Source organism: Onychomys torridus, chromosome 6 (genome assembly GCF_903995425.1).
Source record: "Onychomys torridus chromosome 6, mOncTor1.1, whole genome shotgun sequence".
In the NCBI taxonomy this organism is placed as follows: domain Eukaryota; kingdom Metazoa; phylum Chordata; class Mammalia; order Rodentia; family Cricetidae; genus Onychomys; species Onychomys torridus.
This window is the reverse complement of record NC_050448.1, coordinates 108,074,828-108,094,379: the sequence shown is the minus strand read 5'-3', so window position 1 is coordinate 108,094,379 and position 19,552 is coordinate 108,074,828. Positions and strand designations below refer to the sequence as shown.

The window sequence follows — 19,552 nt, the reverse complement described above, 5'->3', positions numbered from 1 at the left end:
TGGACTGGGTCACTTAATAGCAAGTCTTAAAAATAAAGATAATTTGTGAGTGAATACAGGCTACAATTAAACAAAGGCTTAGACTACCTACTTAGATAAATATCCTTTCAGCACCTATCAATTATACATTTATGAGGGGAGTAGCATACTATCTTGGCATTGTATACACAAGAGTATGTACACTATCAAAGACCAATCAAGAACTAAAAGCAAAACTATATAGTTCATTAAAATGTAAATACTATAGCAAAACAATGAACAGTGATTTCCACATCATCTCTGACTTAAGCTGACAGGCTGAGACTTCTTTCCAGAGATGTTGCAAATGTAAACAAGGAAGCTCAGATAGATATGTGGCTTCCTAGCAATTACTTTGCACTATAAAAATAATAAGATCTAACAAAGTATAAGTTCTATATCTTAATTTAAAATTTAAAACACAAGGGTGATTTAATCGTGCTATTTGACCTTTATTTTAAGGTCATAACATCAATTATATTACTGCTGATGATTTTGATGAGAGCCAATTATTTTTCATTAAGAATCTTTGGTCAAATTTTATTAGTGCTTATTATTACATGCTTTGTATAATTCATTCTGAGCACTTTTGTTCATTCACCCAACATAAAATGTTTTGTACTTCTGCAGAGGAGCCAGACATATCAAAAGAGATTGAGATGCTTTGTAGCTATGTGGCACAACAGCAGAGGTACTGGCTAGGGCATTAATCCAAAGCTGCAGAAGCTGCTGGACTCATTTTACCAAGATGGGAACTTTCTTGTGGGTTACTTCACTCTTTATTAATTTATTCAACAAACAGCACTGAACACTTGATATAAGCCAAGACTGTTAGCAGACACACAGGACAGGACAATGACCAGGTAAGTTGTAGTTCTAAGATCTATGGAGCTAAGAGTAAAGAGCAACATTTATTCATTTCATAGTTTCTCATTTCATTCCAGTCAAGTTTTTGACTGTATCCACCAAAGAAACTGCTGCCCTGGCCAATGATGGCTTCCATGTTGCTAAATCTCTGTTCTTCTTCTTCTTTTTTTTTAAAACCACTCCAAAAGGTCAGACATTGTTGACCACACCTACTTAATGAGAACACATTTTCTCTTTACTTGGCTTCTAGACAACATATTCATATAGTTTTCTTCTAACATTTTTTTTCACTGCTGCTTATCCATTTTGTTTGTTTGCTTGCTTCTCCCCCTACCCCCACCTGGAAGTTTCTCTTCATCCTTTTGGTTTTTAAATGCAGGACTGTTACAGTTCAGTTCCTACAAACTTTATTATTATTATTATTATTATTATTATTATTATTATTATTATTTGGTTTTCTTCAAATACTGATGGTAGTATGAAGACTGGCAAATTTTCAACTCTACTCCAAGCCCTCTCCCATAAATTCCAAACACTCTCTCTCCCTCTCTCTCTTTCTTTCACTTGAACTCTTGAAGCTCCCTCCAAACTCTGTACCTCCAAACACACGTTTCTACATCTACATTTCTACACTTAAGTTAAGAGCACTTAAGCACTTAGCACTGCCTGCTAAGATAAAAAACAAGTTTGCAATCATTCTTGACTCCTCTCTTTTTAAACACCTTGTATCGGCCACCAGCAGACTTGCTGTTCTATCTTCAAAACACTTACCTGTGAGTAGTGAGAACTTCTCATTACCTCTACTGCTAACATCAGATCAGGCCACCACCATCTCGTGCCCTGCTTATTCCACAGCTAGGACAAACCTACTGCAGTCTATCCTTCCCTGCTCTTGAATTTCAGCCAGCAAGGTGTCAGAATGATCTTGTCATGAAATTATATTAGGGATCACTGTTCTATTCAAAACCATTTGGTTTCTTTGTGGTGCTAAAATAAAGTCAGTGGTGATGGTATATCTGTAATACTCAGTCTTCTCCCCTCCATTTCCTACCACGTGACCTCATGTTTGCTCACTGTGCTCCATTTACAGTGGATAATCCTTCAACATCTCTGGTATATATTAAAAATATTTTATGTATGAGAATTTTTGCCAGGATGTATCATGCATACCATGCAAGTACCTGGAGGCCAGGGGAGAGAGTCAGATCCCCTGAAACGGGAGTTACACAGGATTGTGAGCCACCATATAAGTACTGGAAAAAGAACGTGGGTCCTCTGCAAAAGCTCTTAACTGCCAAGATACCTCTCTAGCCCCATTACTTATCTCTTTATCAGATATTTCTACAAAAATGTGAAGGCTCAGGTTTTTGTAGTATTTACCACTTTAATATATCCAGGGGATATAATAATACATAACAAATAATAGGCACCCAAATATTTGTCTAAACAATGAAGGAAATATAAAATAGAGATATCCAGAATCTAGAATCAAATGCTCCTGAGACTGTACTTTCAAACAGCATGAAAGAATGAGGAAAGGACCCAATCTCTGACTACTACTGGGAAGAATATTTTCATATTAAATACAGGAGTACTGGAAACATCATTAAATCTACTTTCATAGACACATACTTGGATAACAGTTACTTTTAAAGGGTTTAAAACTAGCAGAATGAAGATTACTCCAATGATATTAGAAAAGTGATAAACCAGATTCAACAAACATATTTAAGATAACTCAGAGCCCCTGAGGTATGGTTACTAGCACCAGATACTTCTTACCAATAAAATTAAGACCAGGGAAATAGAAAGACACTATGTAAAGCATAATTCCTCTATTCTTTCTCCATTTTTCCATTGTAAAATCCTTACTTTTTATTTCCTTTTTTTTTTTTTTTTGAGGGGGATGTCTTAGACTTAGAAATTGAATCCAAGGCCAGGAAAGCATAGTATATCCTTAGCCTTCTTTTAACTTTTATTTTTCAGACTTATCTTACTAAGTTGTCTAGGCTGCTCCCAAACTGAAGGCCCTCTGTATCAAAGAAAAGCTGTCAACTTTTGAATCTTTTGCCTCAAACTCCCAAGTAGCTGGGATGACAGACTTGTTCCATGAGGCCCAGCTTAATTCATATCTTTTGTATTAAGCAATTTCTCAAGCTACTAGTATAGTTTAAAATAGCATCTGCTATCCATAGGATATTTGGAATAAGATAATTTTGAATAACATTTTATTTCTGAATGGTTCTAAGTTTTGAAATACTTCATTATAAACACAAAAACATATGTAGTCTCAGCTATTTCACAGTTTCAAGTTAGAAGTTAGAAATCAATAGAATGTTGTACATGTTCAGAGTATTCTCTGGATCACAAAGGTGAGCCTGACTTGGCAATGTACTTGTCTGCAGCTGTCTGCTAAGTAAATACTGCCCCCTAGCAACAGCAAGCGAGAATTGGCAACATTTAGCCAGTGTTCTCTGTACTGTATAATGATGGCAAAAACACAGCAAGTGGGCTCATAAATATTTTTCTCTGTTATTAATTATTTGAAAAATAGAATATGGTTCCTTCTACCTTGCAATTATAGATATAGTACCTTCTATAAATCTGTAAGTGTTTTCTTAAGATATTAATGATCTGTTGAAGCTATGTTGTGAAATATTTTATTTTCATCACATAGGAATTATTTTAATCATCACCAATTAGTTATTTGTAATTGTGTTTAAAAACATAAGAGTAACAAGAAAAGAGAAGAACAAAGAATTTTTTTGTTATTCTAAAATTGTCTTGGTCCATTTTGTGTTCCTGTGACGTAACTGCACAGACTAGGTGAGTGATCAAAGGGTTTTGTCTGACTCCCAGTCTTGGGACCAGCAAAGATGAGGATCAGGAGCATTGGGCTGGGAACCGTCTTGGTGCCAGGACACCTGTAGAAGCACTCATCAGTGAGGCACGCAGGAAGTGGAAGAGAAAGAAAAAGAGTGTCAAGCGCGATTTATAAAACAATCTAGTCTGTAAGGTCTGCCTCACCTGTGTGACATATAAATTCTCAAAAAAAGAGGGTGGTGTCCTGTGTTCTAGTCACTGTTTTTACTGGGTTGATGTTTATGTTAACAGTGTAAGGGTTCAAGTGGGTAAAGCAGCAGAGATCAAGATAATGACCCCAAAGTATATGTTATGTTTGTAAGGGGTAAAATTACGACTCTTTAAAGGTCTTCAGGAATATGAAGTGAGATGACTTGGGATGCCAGTGTGCGCTGCACTGACATGCGAGGAGGAGCTGAGGATCACTTGAGCCACAAGGTGCTTTCTTCAAGAGATACTGTTTTTACTTGAAAGAATAACAGAAACAATGCTTTAAAGCTTGGATATTTGGTCAACATTTCTCAAAACATAAGTTAAATAAGCCCTACCACAAGAAACATTTGAGCTGCGTTGAGGATTATAATATCACAAAAGGGGCCAGGAAGATGGGTTAACAGTTAAGAGTATGTTGTCCTTGGGGGGAGGTGAATTTGGTTTCCAGCACCATGTTAGGCAGCTCACAACTACCTGTAGCTCCAGCTGCAGAGGATCCAACACCTCTAGCCTCCATAAGAACCTGCACATATCAGTCGGTGGTGGCTCATGTCTTTAATCCCAGCATTCAGGAGGCAGAGGCAGGCGGATCTCAATGAGTTTGAGGATAGCCTATTCTACAGAGCTAATTCCACAATAGCCAAGGACATACAACAAAACCCTGTCTCAAAAAGAAAAAAAGAACACCTGCATACATGCACATATCCCTCCACAGAGACAACATACTTAAATAAAATAAATTTAAAAGAATAAATATTACAAGACTGCTTTCTAATACTTATGTGATTGTGTGTGTGTGTGTGTGTGTGTGTGTGTGTGTGTGTGTCTGTGTGTGTGTGTGTCTGTGTGTCTGTGTAAGTTTGTGATGCACATGCAAGTGGAGGCTAGAAGTTGACACTGGTATCTTTATTTGTTAGTTTTTTGAGACAGGGTTTCTCTGTGTTGCTCTGACTGTCCTGGAACTCACTCTGTAGACCAGGCTGGCCTGCCTCTGCCTTCCAAGTTCTGGGATTAAAGGTGAGATCTACCACTGCCCAGGAGACACTAGTATCTTGATGTAGGCTTCCCCACTTGAATCCAGAGCTTGCTGGTTTGGTTAGTGTAGGATGGATGCCCTATCTCTTCTTCCTACACACTGAAATCACAGATGGGTCACCATGTCCAGCTGTCAGTTAAGTGAGTGTTTAGATATCTAAACACTCACTGGTCTTTTTGGTTGCACACCAAACACTGTACCCCCTGAGCTACCTCCCTAACCATTTAATGACTCATTATATGGTCGGTGATGACATTAATAAGTATGATTATTTTGGATTTTGTATAATGAAATGCTTCATAGTTAGTATATATGAAAACTCAGTGAACCAATATTTTCCAAATTGCTGACACATAACATTACAATATCATTGCATGGGTGAAAAAGACATTGAAAATGTAAAGCAGACTAATGGACTGTAATAGAACATAGGATGAAAAATTTTAGATTGTACATTTCAAGACAGCTTAAGACATGCTTTGATACACTTATAACCAAAACAATGAGCGGAAACAAACGGAAGGCAGAAGTAGATATGAGAATCCTGTTGTTCTAATTTAGAGACTAAAAAAAACAAAAACAAAAACAAAAACAATACCACTTTCTATTTTGAGCAAAACCAGTTATTTTTTAAATATACCATTTTAGTTAACAAGTTATTATTATCAACATTTTACTGTTTTGGGTTTTGGTTTTGGTTTTGTGTGTGTGTGTGTGTGTGTGTGTGTGTGTGTGTGTGTGTGTGCGCGCGTGCGCGCGCGCACGTGTGACATTGTCTTGCCATAGAGCCCAGATCTTGGCCTTGAAGTCCTGAGATCCCCAGGAACTTGTACCACCATGCCTAGCTAGTTGTTATCAGTCTACATGGCTCAATAGTTACTGATCAGTGAAATACATACATAAAACTCCTGGGGCTTCTCATTAATTTTAAGAACACACAATGACCCTGAGTTGTGAATAACTGTGAAAACCATATTGTGTTTCTTTTTACTTGCCGATCAACAATATGAGGATACATTAGATTAGAAACACTGCACATCTGGGGATTCAACTGAGAATTTGCTGAACAGCACTTGTTAGATATTTAAATCACAAGTGATTCTTTTAAACAAAAAGTTACTAAACTATTATTTTGTCTTCCCAGGTAGGAATAATAAACCTGTGGTGTCTGAGGTTTGGGCCCTTGCTACAAGATAGTAACCAAGCCTTGCTATGAAATGGAGCTTAGTAAGTTATTTTCGTTTAAAGGTCATGAGCATTAGAGTTAAAGCAGGCTCATCACATCAGGTAGACAACAACACCCTTTAGGACTGTAGATAGCCTACAATGCTAATCTAAATAAAGTATTAATAGTCTAAATAAAGTATTAATTTTCTAAATAATAATCTAAATAAAGTATTAATATTCTAATATAATCTAAATAATAAAAGTATTAATGTTCTAAATAAAGTATTAATTTTCCTACTTTTCCTTGCAACATATTTTGATAAAAAATCAAAAGCTCATTGTCAGTAGTCTCTTTGGACTAAAAGCTAAAACTTCTAAAAGGCCAGAAACAAATGAAGAAACTAAAAACATTGTATACTTTCTGTTGACATATATAAGCCCAGCCGAAAAACTGCAGCAAAAGCTTTTAAACAGGGAGAAAATTAGTAGGAGTGTGAGCATCTTTTATCACCTACAGTTAATTGACAATGCTCAACCACTGGATCAATGAATTTGTTAGTGTTATCTTCAGCAGAGACAGTAGGGTCAAAGGATACATGTTGCTGAGAGCTAGCCAGTGTTATTTCTTAATGGTCACCTGACAACTGTTCATAAGAGGCAAGCTGAATGCTATTCTGAACATTTTAGAAAAGACCCTGTACCCTTAAGAATGAGGAAGCACACTTTCCTATTCTCATTTTTAAGGACCTAGTATATTTACAGAAGCAGAACTGCATGGAGAACGAATGATAAAAATCACGCTGGCCCCAACTTCTCCAACACATATCACCTACTCTATTCATGTGTAAATCACAGGACTGCCATGACTCAGACAATCTAGGTGTCACACCAGTGCACAATACCCCAGCTACTTAAGTAAGCTTCAGCATGCTCTGTGCTCAGGGCTCTGTGGCCCACAGCACACTGAAGGGAGCCAGAGTCACAATCTCTGCTGCCATAGGCGCCTGCATTTCAACCGTGGAGGATCAATGAAGGCTTGTTTGAAAGGATTAGTTCTTGAGTGGGAACTTGGTTTGGGATCTCATTATCACAGAACCTACTCTTCATTTAGATGAATCCTAGTTTGCAATATTGTTAGAGGCATCATCACAATTTTCTCAAAAGTAATTTTATAGGAAAAGTACTGATGATAATTGAAGAGAAAAATAAAAGAATGCTGCATACACATGCTGATGAAATGCAGGTAAGATATGATTAAGTATGTCAGAAAAATTCTCCATTTCATTACACACCATCACAACTACTCACTGTCAAAGATCTCTAAATTTAAAACTTTAAATATGGTTATAAGGTGAAATTTTGTTCTTTAAAAAAGCTAATTTATTTTTAAAAATGTAAATTTCATATACAGTCTATTTACAGTATTCTCCCACTCCTCTCTACCCCCTCTCAAATTCATGGCCTCTTTTTTTAATTATTATTGTTATGTACATACATATGAATTAATACATAGACACAACCTGCTGAATCATTCATTGCTGGTTGTTATGCTTTAGGACTGACAATATATTGGATAACCAATCAGGTGCACATCCATGAGGAGGGCTCATTTTTCCTCTCTCAGCAGTCACTAATTTGCCTGTTGTTCTTCAGATTAAAAGACAAGAATAGCTGCTGTTTTTAAAATCATCCAGCTAACATTTCCTCTTTATTTCGCAAAAAATTTCATTTGCTAACTTTCTGTGGCAAGGAACAGTCATGGACGGGACTTCTCTATGGGTGAAGATATAGTCACTCTCCCCATCTTTTTGCTACTCGATTCAGAATAGTGAGAAACCACTCCCTAGAGTGCACTTGGAAATAGATGAAGAGTAACTTCTCAGAAACAGATGCCGAAGCATGGTTAAAGGGCGGTGGGTATTAAGGATGTCCAGAATTTACTCTGTAGACTGTAAACTACTTCACAGGGTGACATATTCTATCCACAGGATTCATGAACGACTTACAAGAGGAATCATGCTCACTAATATTACTTCGATTACACCCCCACTATTATAAGTTTAAAAAATTATGTGAAATGTCTTACTAATTTAAGGAGTAGGTCATCAATGGGAAAGAGAACATAAAAATGCATCATATCAAAATTACTGAGTTACTGCATAGATACTCACTGTGCAAAGTCAAACAGGAGGAGACTTTCTAAGGACTTCTCAGATTTAACAAGATTTAATGTTTTCCATACTTTCTTCAAAAAACTTTTAAATCACAATAAATTATCCATACAATGGGGGTCATTTGGACAATTCCTCAATTCTAATTCTTTCTTCAAAACTTGTTATGTACTTTGATAACTGCAATCATTTTTTCAGACATATATTAAACGTGACATTTTACATTAAGCCTTCTAGCAGATCAAGAATTAACTATGTATGGTGTGAGGTTATGCTTTGATTCACAGTCCCTCCTTAGAGTTAACCATTGCACCAGGATCATTTACTCACTGGTTCGTTTCTAATGGATTTGTGGAACCATCTCTGTCATATACCAAGTTCCACATTTGAGTTTTTTGTTTTTCTCTTTTTACAGTCTATATTTACATCACTAAATTCTTCTCCTTTTTTATTGGGGTCAACATTTGTTTTACTTTTTTTAAATAAAAAATCTGTTTAGACCAGTAACTTTTAACAATTTTAGGTTCATTTCTTAAAGATACCATATTGAGGACTTTTTAAAATATAAACTAAAAATCTCCCTTAATAGACAATTTAATTCATTTACACTCTATATTCTCTCCTTGTTTTGAAAGGATCAGAATGGGCATTTTGGTTTCAACTTTCTTATTGGTTTAGAAGTTATACATTTTTTTTTTTTTTTTTTTGAGCTGGGGTCTTATGCAGTTCCATGTTGGCCTGGGAATCACTATGTCATACATGCTGGGTTTGAACATGTGACTCTCCTGCTTTAGTCTCTTAATGCTGAAGTCATAGACCTGGACCACTATGCTGGGCTTTCTTTCTATAACTGTAACTATTTGCTACATTCTGACTTATTTTTTAAAAGATGTTTGCATTAAAAAGCAGCCTTACAAGGCCCTACTGCTGAAGAAAACACCTACATATTTCATTGAACATAGAGAAGTCAAGTTGGTACTTAATGAGAGCATGCTACCAGAGGAGAAAGGTAAACATCAAACCAGCTATAAACCTATTTGAGCTATAAGCTATTGATCTATAATAGTGACCTGCCTACATGATATAGTGCTATCATAGTGCCACAAAAGTTATGGGAGTAACCAAGCACTATCTGGATTCAAGGCCTACTCCACGAGACGGAATCAATGCCTGATACTGCTCAGTTGGCCAAGAATCTGGGACTAGATCATGGACCAGGGGAAAACCAAATGCTATTGTTCTGCTAAAGAAATGTAGCAATGTAAGGACTCCTAATGAAATTCCACTATACCCATAGATCAGCATCTTACTCAACATCAGAAAAACTTCTACCTGCAGTATATGGGGACAATGTGCAGTGTGAGAGATCTTTGAACATCCAGTCCTAACTAGGATGTCTTCATAAAACCTCTCCCCTTAGGGCTCAGGGAACTTTTGGAAAAAGAGGTAGGAAGTGGAAAGATTGTAAGTGGAGATGGAAGACATCATGGAAACAATGTATTCCAGATACAGTAGGACTGGTGCACATATGAACTCACAAAGAAGGTAGTAGCATGCATAGGGCCAGAACAGGTCCAAGCCAGATGGGGTTCTAGCACTGAAAGGGGGAAGTGGACACAATCTTCCAACCAAAATCAAAAAGCTATCTCTGATTGTCAACCACTTGCAAAGGCAAAGATAAAATTAGTTTTCTCCAATGAAGTCTCATTAGGTATACAAACCACACTAAAGGTCATGCCCCATGCCCAGCAGAAGGTTGCAAACACAAAACATACTCAGTGGGTTTTTTAAAACTTTATTTGTTCTATTATTTATTTAATTATGTATTTATTTATTTACTTATTTTTGCCATATAGTGCTTTTCTGGGCAGTTTTTACTTTACTGATTTCTTGCTGATAAATTTGGTTTCTGATTTTTTTCTTGATTTTGTTTTATGGTCTTTCTGAGAGTGTACATCTCTACGTGTGTATGCACTTCTGTGTTCTTTTTATTCTTTTTTTCTCTGTTTTGCTCTATTCTGGTTTGTTTTCTAAAGATAGAAAGAATGAAGTTGTGGAGTAGGAGGAGGTGAAGGAGGGGAAACTGATCAGAATACATTGTATGAAAAAATATTTTTAAAAAAGCAGCCATATAAAACAGATAAAATCTACTTTCTTAAAAACTCAGAACAAACAGAAGTCCCCTTCCAGGAACAATGGGAAGACAGGCTCACTGCCAATGAGACATCGTTAGCTCACTAGAACCATGGTGGCTGTCCTGCACTACTGTCCATTGCTCATGTAGGTGTCCCCCGGGCCCTCAGTTGAGTTCCCTTTAGGATCTGATTTGGCAGTAAGGGAAAACAAACTCATAGTCTGAGACCCATGCTGCTAGCTAACGCATGCTGGAGTCTTGAGTTTTTTTGGTAGTGTCCAGGAAACAGTAATAGGTTAATTTATAAGCTTGAAAGTAGGGTCAAATCAAGTTCCAAACATGAGAGAGTTCCTGACTCAATCAATGTCAAAAAACAATGCACATTTTACCTTCCCCTTAAAATAATACAAAAGTTACTATAATGTTCTAAAAGTGGATTTTCCACCTAATTTTTCATAAAATATTCTTACTGTCACTATCTAAAGTTTTATTTCCATGTTACTAATCCTTCCCAAATTGGCATAATGAATAAGTACCTAACAGGTAACTGTTTATAAATTTGGAGTACTTGATGAATCACTGAAGGTAGACCAGTACTAGTACACAGTAAATGTATACTATATTCCTATTATGCTTTAACAGTGTTTTGCTTGTTTATTGGTTTTGTTTTCCACTTCTTAAATCCTTTAGAATTCAATTTTTTATTTTACTAAAACAAAGCGAAATGTTCTTCCTTTGATGTTTTCTTAGTAACACCTATATTCATGAATATACTTAAGGATTTTGATCAGATTACATGTGTAATTTCATTCATGTTAGTCTACATATTTTCTATTGGTCTACAACTTTGAAGTAATGTAATTTTACTTTTAGTTGTAAGTATACTGTGGGAGCCCACAAAGGTTTTCTAGTGAGATCTGAGCTTGCTTTACATAGCAGGGCTGCATTAGGGGATGGCTTGACCATGTGCATGGTCACCAGGTGTCTGGAATGGTCTGCACTTGGCTGTGCTGGGGGGAGGTCTTTTGCTCCACACCTTGGCATTCCTTTAAAAACCCTTTAGTAGAGACAGAAGTGGGTTTTGACCCAGGCCCTCCCGAGGCTGTCCTTTGTTTCTAACCATCTCTATCCTCTATATTTCTAAATCTCTTATCCCTCACTCCTCAAGAGACCCTGGGTAAATAAATGTGGGAGCTGCCCCGCCCCCACAATATACTTTAGCTAATTTGAGTGAAATCTTTTGAAAATAATTACCCCTAGTTTCTATCTAAATTTTTAGTCACTTTTGTCCTCTCATAAACAGAACACCACCACTAATGTAGCAGTCATTTCCTTTATAATTTCTACAGTTCAACCATAAGATTAATCTAGTATTATCTCTCAAATTTACAAAGTAAGATAAGATATTCATACAAAATTTATATCTATGAAATTTAATGAAATGAATACTTAACATGTACACTAGTAGTTTGCTTCGGTCTTTTAAAGCCCAGTGATTACACCTGTCTCCATGCTACTTGAATCCTGTGTGTTCTTTTAGCCCTTACTGAGTTTCACATTCAAAACCTGTTTTTCTCTAAATCAGGTAGCACCTGCCACTGGTAATGGGGATGATATGGCGGGTTTCTGGAAGCCAATCCAAAGACTAATAGAACTGGAGAAGGTAGACTGTTTCTCGTTTCCCAATAGAAGAGGTAGCAGACTGGTAGCCAAGGGTTGGGACCAAGGGGTAAGAGTCAGAGTTTAAGTTTTAGGACTAATTAGTTAGTTTTAGAATTTCAAACACTCTCCACACATTTACTTAATCACTGCTGTTGTTGGTACTTCAAAATGTATGGAGTATTAAGAGAAATATTTTCTCCTAAGCTTTCAAAAGCCAGTTTCAGGGCAGAAACTTTTCAGAGAAAACACTGATCAGAAAACAAAGAAGTTAAGATAGACGGGTAAACCTCTATTCCAAAGTTATTAGTTTACTTCTTATAATCAGTTTATTTTTATTAAATTCTCCATACAAGCCTTTTAAGGTTGAAGTTAAAAAAAATCATCTGGTTATTTATAAACATTTAAAAACAGAAGGAAATGTGCAGGAAGTATGAAATACTGCTTGGTAAATTTGTTTCAGACACACACACACACACACACACACACACACACAGACAGACAGACACACACACACAGATACAGATGTGTGTGCATACACACACACACATACAAACACACACACTTAGAGGCACAGAAACAGATACATATACAGACACACATACACACACACACACACACACACACACACAGACTTAGAGACAAACAGACACACACAGACTCATGTGCACATTAAGAATTCTCAACTTTCTGTCCCTTGAGTCTCAACAAAAACCACAATTTTTCTATACATTATGTCAAAATAACTTACTAAATATTATGTATGATATGGTTTAAATTTTTATATTACAAATATTGTAACATTTGAAATGACAGTAATTTTAAAATATATTTACTCTTCCAAAATAACCACCACAAACTTCTTTAACCTAAGATAATCAAAATTAATATTATGCAGTATAACTTTTAACTGTTTCTTTGGGTATATTTACATATACTTCATTTTACAAAAAATAAGATAATACCATACCACTTTATAAAGCCTTTTTCCTATTTTAGCAAAATATGCCTCTCCAATATATCCCCTTACCAATAACTTTTCTTTCTTTCTTTTTTTTTTTTTTTCCAAGACAGGATTTCTGTGTAGCTTTTGCGCCTCTCCTGGAACTCACTTGGTAGCCCAGGCTGGCCTTGAACTCACAGAGATCCATCTGCCTCTGCCGAGTGCTAGGATTAAAGGCGTGCGCCACCACCACCCGGCACCAATAACTTTTCAATAGAACAAATCTCTGAAAACATAATTACTTGCAGGAAAACCATGTTTTCTCAGTTTAATTATTAAATGAGATATTCAGAGTATTAAAAAGCTAAAAACTAAAATGAATGCCTTATATTACTACTATTTAAATGCCTTTGACAAATGTAACATGTTATTAGTTTTTTTTAACTTTTATTTATATGCAATGTGGTGATGTTTTGATACATATTTATGCTCTGGACTTTTAAAAGAAGAATGACTAAATGTCAGAAATGAAAATAAGTAACTGGCTAGGCCATAGCCTAATTAACTCTTAAATGTTACCTTTGAATTTTACTTGCTGTGTTCTACAGAGTAACTTAACAAAGTGCCAAAATCTGGCAAAGCTTCCAAAGTAGTATACCAAGCCAAATACCAAAATATTCAGGATGCAATGTCTAATTTCTCAAAATCTAGCCAAAAACATCATAAAGTCAAGGTGAAAGCCCTTCAGAGCACAACTGAATAAAACACTTTTCTCTAGTAAGCTGACCATGCCCCACACTTAAGGTTTTTGGATAGCACAAACCGGACTTGGTGGATTTAGAGAGGAGAGAGAAGAGGAAGAAGTGACCAGCAGTGCACACACAAAGTTGATAGGTAGGAGAGAGAGAGTGATGCTTTTGATAGGATACGGGGGATATGACCAAAATACACTGCATGAAATTTGTGACAAGCTCATAAAAACATGATTTTTTAACCCATTCTTCACTGGGTTTTAAACAACAAATTGTTACCAGTAAGTATGCCAAAGAAAATGAAACTATCTTCTACATGAAGACATGGAAAGTAACAATACAAATACAAAGCTAGAGTTAGTTTCAGCAACTTGTGCGGAAATCTTATGTCTGAACAATTTAAGAATACCATCTTTTATTCTGTCATTTCTGCTTCACTTTATCACTTTTCACCTCCGGTTCTCCTAATGCATGAGGGGTACTTACATCAGGAATGAAGCCAATCTCGTTGAGATGATTACTCAGCTCTGGATCATGGAACGCAATCATCTGAGAGAACACAGTCAGGTACTCTGAAAGGACAATAATGCTGAAGACCATCACTGTCTTCACCAACTACATCAAAGACTTCAGTAAGTGAACCATAGTGAGACTCTAACTGTGTCAGAAAGACAGGGTCCTTTAATATAGTATTTTCCATGTATATTTAAGTATAGAATACAGTGTATTCTGTTACTACTTCAATCACAATGCTAAGTATTAGATAGACCAATAAACTCTATCACAGTTTACTTTCAGAGCTATCTGTTATTTCTTGAGTCACAAATTAAACACAGGATGACTGATATTTTTCAACCAAACTGTACAAATACATTTGCTTTGGCAACAGTAAATTGGTTTCTCACTGACTGAGTGTTCAGAAGGTGGAAAGACCCGGAAGTAAGGAACAGTGAAAGACAAGCAGTCGCAGGAGAGTAACTGTGCCCCCAAACTGGTTTCTATATACAAATTTCAGCACCTTTTCTAGCTGTAAATTTTTTCCTACCTACAATTCTATGTCTGGCATATGTAGAAATATGAACTTAATTAACTATAATTAATAGAAAGTAGGCAATTGAAAATATTTTTTTGTTGTGCCAGAGAGAGATCTTGGTAGATAAAGAGATGGTTCAGTAAGAGACCCTCTCTCAAGAGATAAGGTGGAGAGTGATATAGGAAGACATCTAACTTCACCTTCCAGTATCTACATGCATGCACATGGGTTAGCATACCTGCATGCACATGTGCATACCACACACACACACACACACACACACACACACACACACACACACACACTGTAGAGGGTAAAAGGTCCTTGTGCACACAGATAAGCACTGGAAAAGTCAGAAAAAGTTAAACACTTAGGCTTATCTCTTCAAAGGAAGGAGATATTTACCTGTCTTCTTTCCTGAACATTGAGAAAGGTATTTACAACCTGGTAATCTTTTGCTATCTGTAGGGCCAGGCTTCACCCGAATCCCCCAGAATATTATGTTTTCTTAAGCCAGACTTTCCCTACATCTTGAGCATTGTCCTGAGTCTATAAACCCATCCTTATGAGCGATGGAACTTGTGCTTTACAACAGCCTAAGTAGCTTCTGTGTTGTCCCTGGCCAATCCTGACTCCCACAGCATTGTTTACCTCAGTCATTCTCCCTAGACTCCATCTTGAGCAGTGTTTCTGAGTCAGAAACCATCTCTATGGAGGAAGCCATATACATGTTGCAAAGAGTTCCAATGTAAACATGTCTTAAGCTTTGTTGTACACATGGGACTAAGTTAGTTGTCATCAGAACACTTTTTTTGGCAAATTTGTGCTATGTTTAAACATGGCGAAAATAAATGACCTGGTGTTCTTAAGTATGAACTAGTAATAGCTAATTAAGTTGAGCTGAGTTTCATTCTTATCTCTGGATCATTTCGCTGCAGGCTTGCAGGGACACTCCACAACACACACACACATACACACACACACACACACACACACACACACACACACACACACACCACACGCACGCACATTTTATTTATTCTAATCCTACTACAAGTTGTCTAGTCCAATATGAAGAATACATTCAAACTTTCTCCATTGTTCCAGCAGCTTACTATTTTATTCATGACATACTAATGGACCTAAATAAGATTGTGGTAACATGTGCTCCAAACCAGAATCTGCTGTGTGATGTCTTTCTGTACGCTGTGAATATGTTTTACTCTCATTGGTTGGTAAATAAAGCTGTATGGCCAATGGAGAGGCAGAATAAGATTAAGTGGTACATTCAAATGAACACAGGGATGAAGAAGGGTGGAGTCAGGAGATGATGCAAGCTGCCTCCAGGAGAAGCAAGAAGTAAGAAGGTAATTCCACGAAGCCACGTGGCAAAATATAAATTAATAGGAATGGGCTGAGTTAAGATGTAAGAACTAGCTAGCAAGAAGCCTCAGCCATAGGCCATACAGTATGTAATTAATATAAGTTCTTAGTGATTATTTTATAAGTGGCTATGAGAGCTCGGGTTGGAGAGATTCGTCCAGACCATAGGGCCAGGTGGGACTGAGAAACTTCCCCCTACAAGTATCTTTCTTTTGCTTATTAAAAAATTAGAGTCTGTTATCTCAACAGTTTGCTAGTAGAAGGAAAAAAACTGTGAAATCTAAGACATCCTGCATTGCAAGGCAAAAGAAAGAAGATACGCAAGACAAATAAGCTCAATTTCTTTTTGTGAAATTGAAATTACAATAATAACTCAATAAAAATGAAAAAATGATAATCTCAAATTTTTAAACAATATAACTGACTTTTAAAAATGAATTATTTGATGAAATAATCTCTAAAACTGATGTTTTCTTGCTTTATCATTTTATACAAGTACTTGTGTTATTTCAAGAAATAATAGTAAGTAAAAGTAATCTATTATTTTTTCAACTAAAACTGTTCTTAATACTTGTTTATAAAAACTGTGCATGCTTTTAATTGGCAGCATCAAGTTAAACAAAGGAAATGTCAATGCTTCATTCAATTCAATGATATAACTGGATCACATCACTGACCTTATGTAAACATTGTCTACTCATTCTAGATAAAGAATGAAATGCTCAATTAACACATTTCTTGATTTACTCTTCGTTCTAATATAATAGACTTCAATTTATCTGCTACCCCATTTTTCTCCTCTTAGAATAAAATGATATAATTTCAATTAGCTTTGAGAGCCACAAATCAAATTGAAGATCTACGATACATTTGAAGGCCTTAGGAAACTTTGACATTTAACTTTTTTATAACTGCTTTCCTGCCCTCCCTTATGGTATATCTATAATTTCAATTTACCTAGAACCGAGAAGTATGCATCATCAGCCACCATAAGCACTCAATTGTATATTGATAAGCTATAGTTATTAACTTTCAACTTCTAAAAAGCATGTTTCAATTTAAAGCAGAAATTCATGCCTCAGGCAATTCTCCACAGCTATGCTTAGGTTTATTAAACATCATTCATACTTAAGCCTGATAAACTTAATTACTATGGGATTTATACAGCTAATTAAAGACTTACTGAAGAAACCTCACCCATGTTTTCCTTCTGTTCTGCCAAACACCAGTGACTGGATTTAAACCAGCATGCACATACTCACATACACAGATACATACAAACACACCATTTATGTATTATGTATTATTATATTGAATATAATTTCACATAGGTTAATATAGCTTATAAAGTCGGCAAAGTTTGGGCTATGGAGAACAAGTTTTCAAATGAAACTCAGTGTGAGCTCTTTATTTCAAGGGAAATATGAGAGAACATGTATAAACATATGTTTAAACATATCGTATTACATGTTCTCTCCTAATAAAATTTAAAATTCCCCCAAAGTAACAAAAACCCAATTGTATATATCCTTTAATTTGATTTGATTTGAGAAAGAAATTAATGGTAGTTACAAAGAAATGAAAAGTGGTTATATTAAAACAGAAGATTCTACACATCTAACACTACTGATTCTTTGTGTATGGGTATTTTGTGTATGATTTAATGTACATGGATAGTTTGTCTGCATTCATGTCTGTACAGCATGCTCATGCCTTGGTCCAAGGAGGCAAGAAGAAGGTACTGGGTCCTCTGGAGCTAGAGTTAGACAGCTGTGAGCTGTCATGTGGGAGTTGAACCTAGGTCTTCTGGAAGAACAGTGCTCTTAACTATTGAGCCACCTCTCCAACCCCTACTAACCAATTTTAAAGGTATATTAAAATGCTAAAGCACTATAATTATTAGTCACAAAATGATAAAAATAAGAGTCATGGTTCTTAAAATAGTCTCAAAGATAGTATTTTCTAAAGGTGACTATTACTTGGTTTTTAAAAATGAAGATATTTATAAATCATCCCTAAAACTTCAAGTGTAGTTTTTATCCTATTCCATAAAACCACATTTAAACTTCCTATACTTTAATAAGAAACCTTGTATTTTCTGTTTTTGAAATGAGGTATACAAAGATAATGAACTGTGCTAATTTCTATGCATTAAAATTTATTGTCCTCTTTTACTTACTACATTCTCTGCAATTACAATCCCCAATGAAGTTGATGTAAGAATCTCACCTGATAATATCATAATTTTTATGACTATTTATAAATAAGCCATATTTGTTTTTAAAGCTGCATGGAGTACATGAGAGATGAACTTTCCAAATCTCTGCATAACTATCTGCATTGGTTTCCTTTCTGACAAGCTTCTCAGAATTGACTCTCTTAGCTGAAGGAAGCAGAGGTGAAGGACACGGATGACAAATTCAAAGCAAATGATTGTGTCTGCTTACTATTCAGAAAGGAAACTCTTAATTTGCTAACCATTATCTTCTATAAGACGGCTAATTTATCCTAAAGATGATGGCAACATCAGCAGGCATAGAGATGCTGCCAATGGCCATGTGTGCTTCCAACTCCAGCATGCCAGAGACTGGAGGAAGAAAGCCTGCTTGAGCTACATACCAAGTTTCAGACTAGCCAGCCTACGCAGTAAAACCCAAACCAAACAAGCAAAGCAGATACAAGGCATGCAGATCTTAGCACTCGAGAAACAATGGAAGTGGAAGTCATTTCTACTAACAAGGTGGCAGTAAAGGCTTGACTTGCTTACTAAAAGCCAAAGAACAAGCACAAATCTTCATAACTAAATGGGAATGGGTGGCAGAGCACTTAAAAGTTGAGAAAGAAAAAAAAAAACATTTTTTTAAAAAATGTGGTCGTGTTGGGGATTGAACCAGGGCCTCACACATGCTGAGTAAGCACTCTACCACTAAGCTATCTCCTCAGCCCAAGAAAACATAAAAATATGCTCCTATATGAAGACAAGACTGGTTACTTTTGATAGAAATTTGTCCTATACAAAGACAGGAAAAGTCATTTTCTTACCTTGTATTACATGGGAGTTGTCTTTCAAGAAGAAGTTATACAGGTATTTGGGAATAAAAGCAGACATGCATGCATAAGCTAAGGCTAAAAAGAATAAAGCAAATACAAAATCAGTTAACAGGGTGATGACCAGCTGTTATTCACTAGGCACAAATTTTTGAATCTACTATTAAACAACTAATATGGTAATAAGTGCTGGAAACACAAAATTATAGGAAGAAAAGTTTCTGCTATTTAAAAACATTGAGACAGGCCAGGTGGTGGTGGTGCCC

At 36.0% G+C, this 19,552-nt stretch overlaps 1 protein-coding gene across 3 annotated transcripts in view; it reads right to left on the bottom strand.

The window, feature by feature from the left end:
• The window catches only part of Tbck (TBC1 domain containing kinase), a 150,146-nt gene that overhangs the window by 77,167 nt on the left and 53,427 nt on the right, over positions 1-19,552 (bottom strand). For 2 of the 3 annotated variants that reach the window (XM_036191440.1, XM_036191439.1), the window contains exons 19-20: positions 19,281-19,364; positions 14,309-14,394 (exon numbers count right to left, since the gene is read on the bottom strand). In XM_036191440.1, the coding sequence (XP_036047333.1) occupies positions 14,309-14,394; positions 19,281-19,364 (170 nt within the window). The remainder of the gene's footprint in view (positions 1-14,308; positions 14,395-19,280; positions 19,365-19,552) is intronic. The other variant, XM_036191441.1, reaches the window with a different exon arrangement.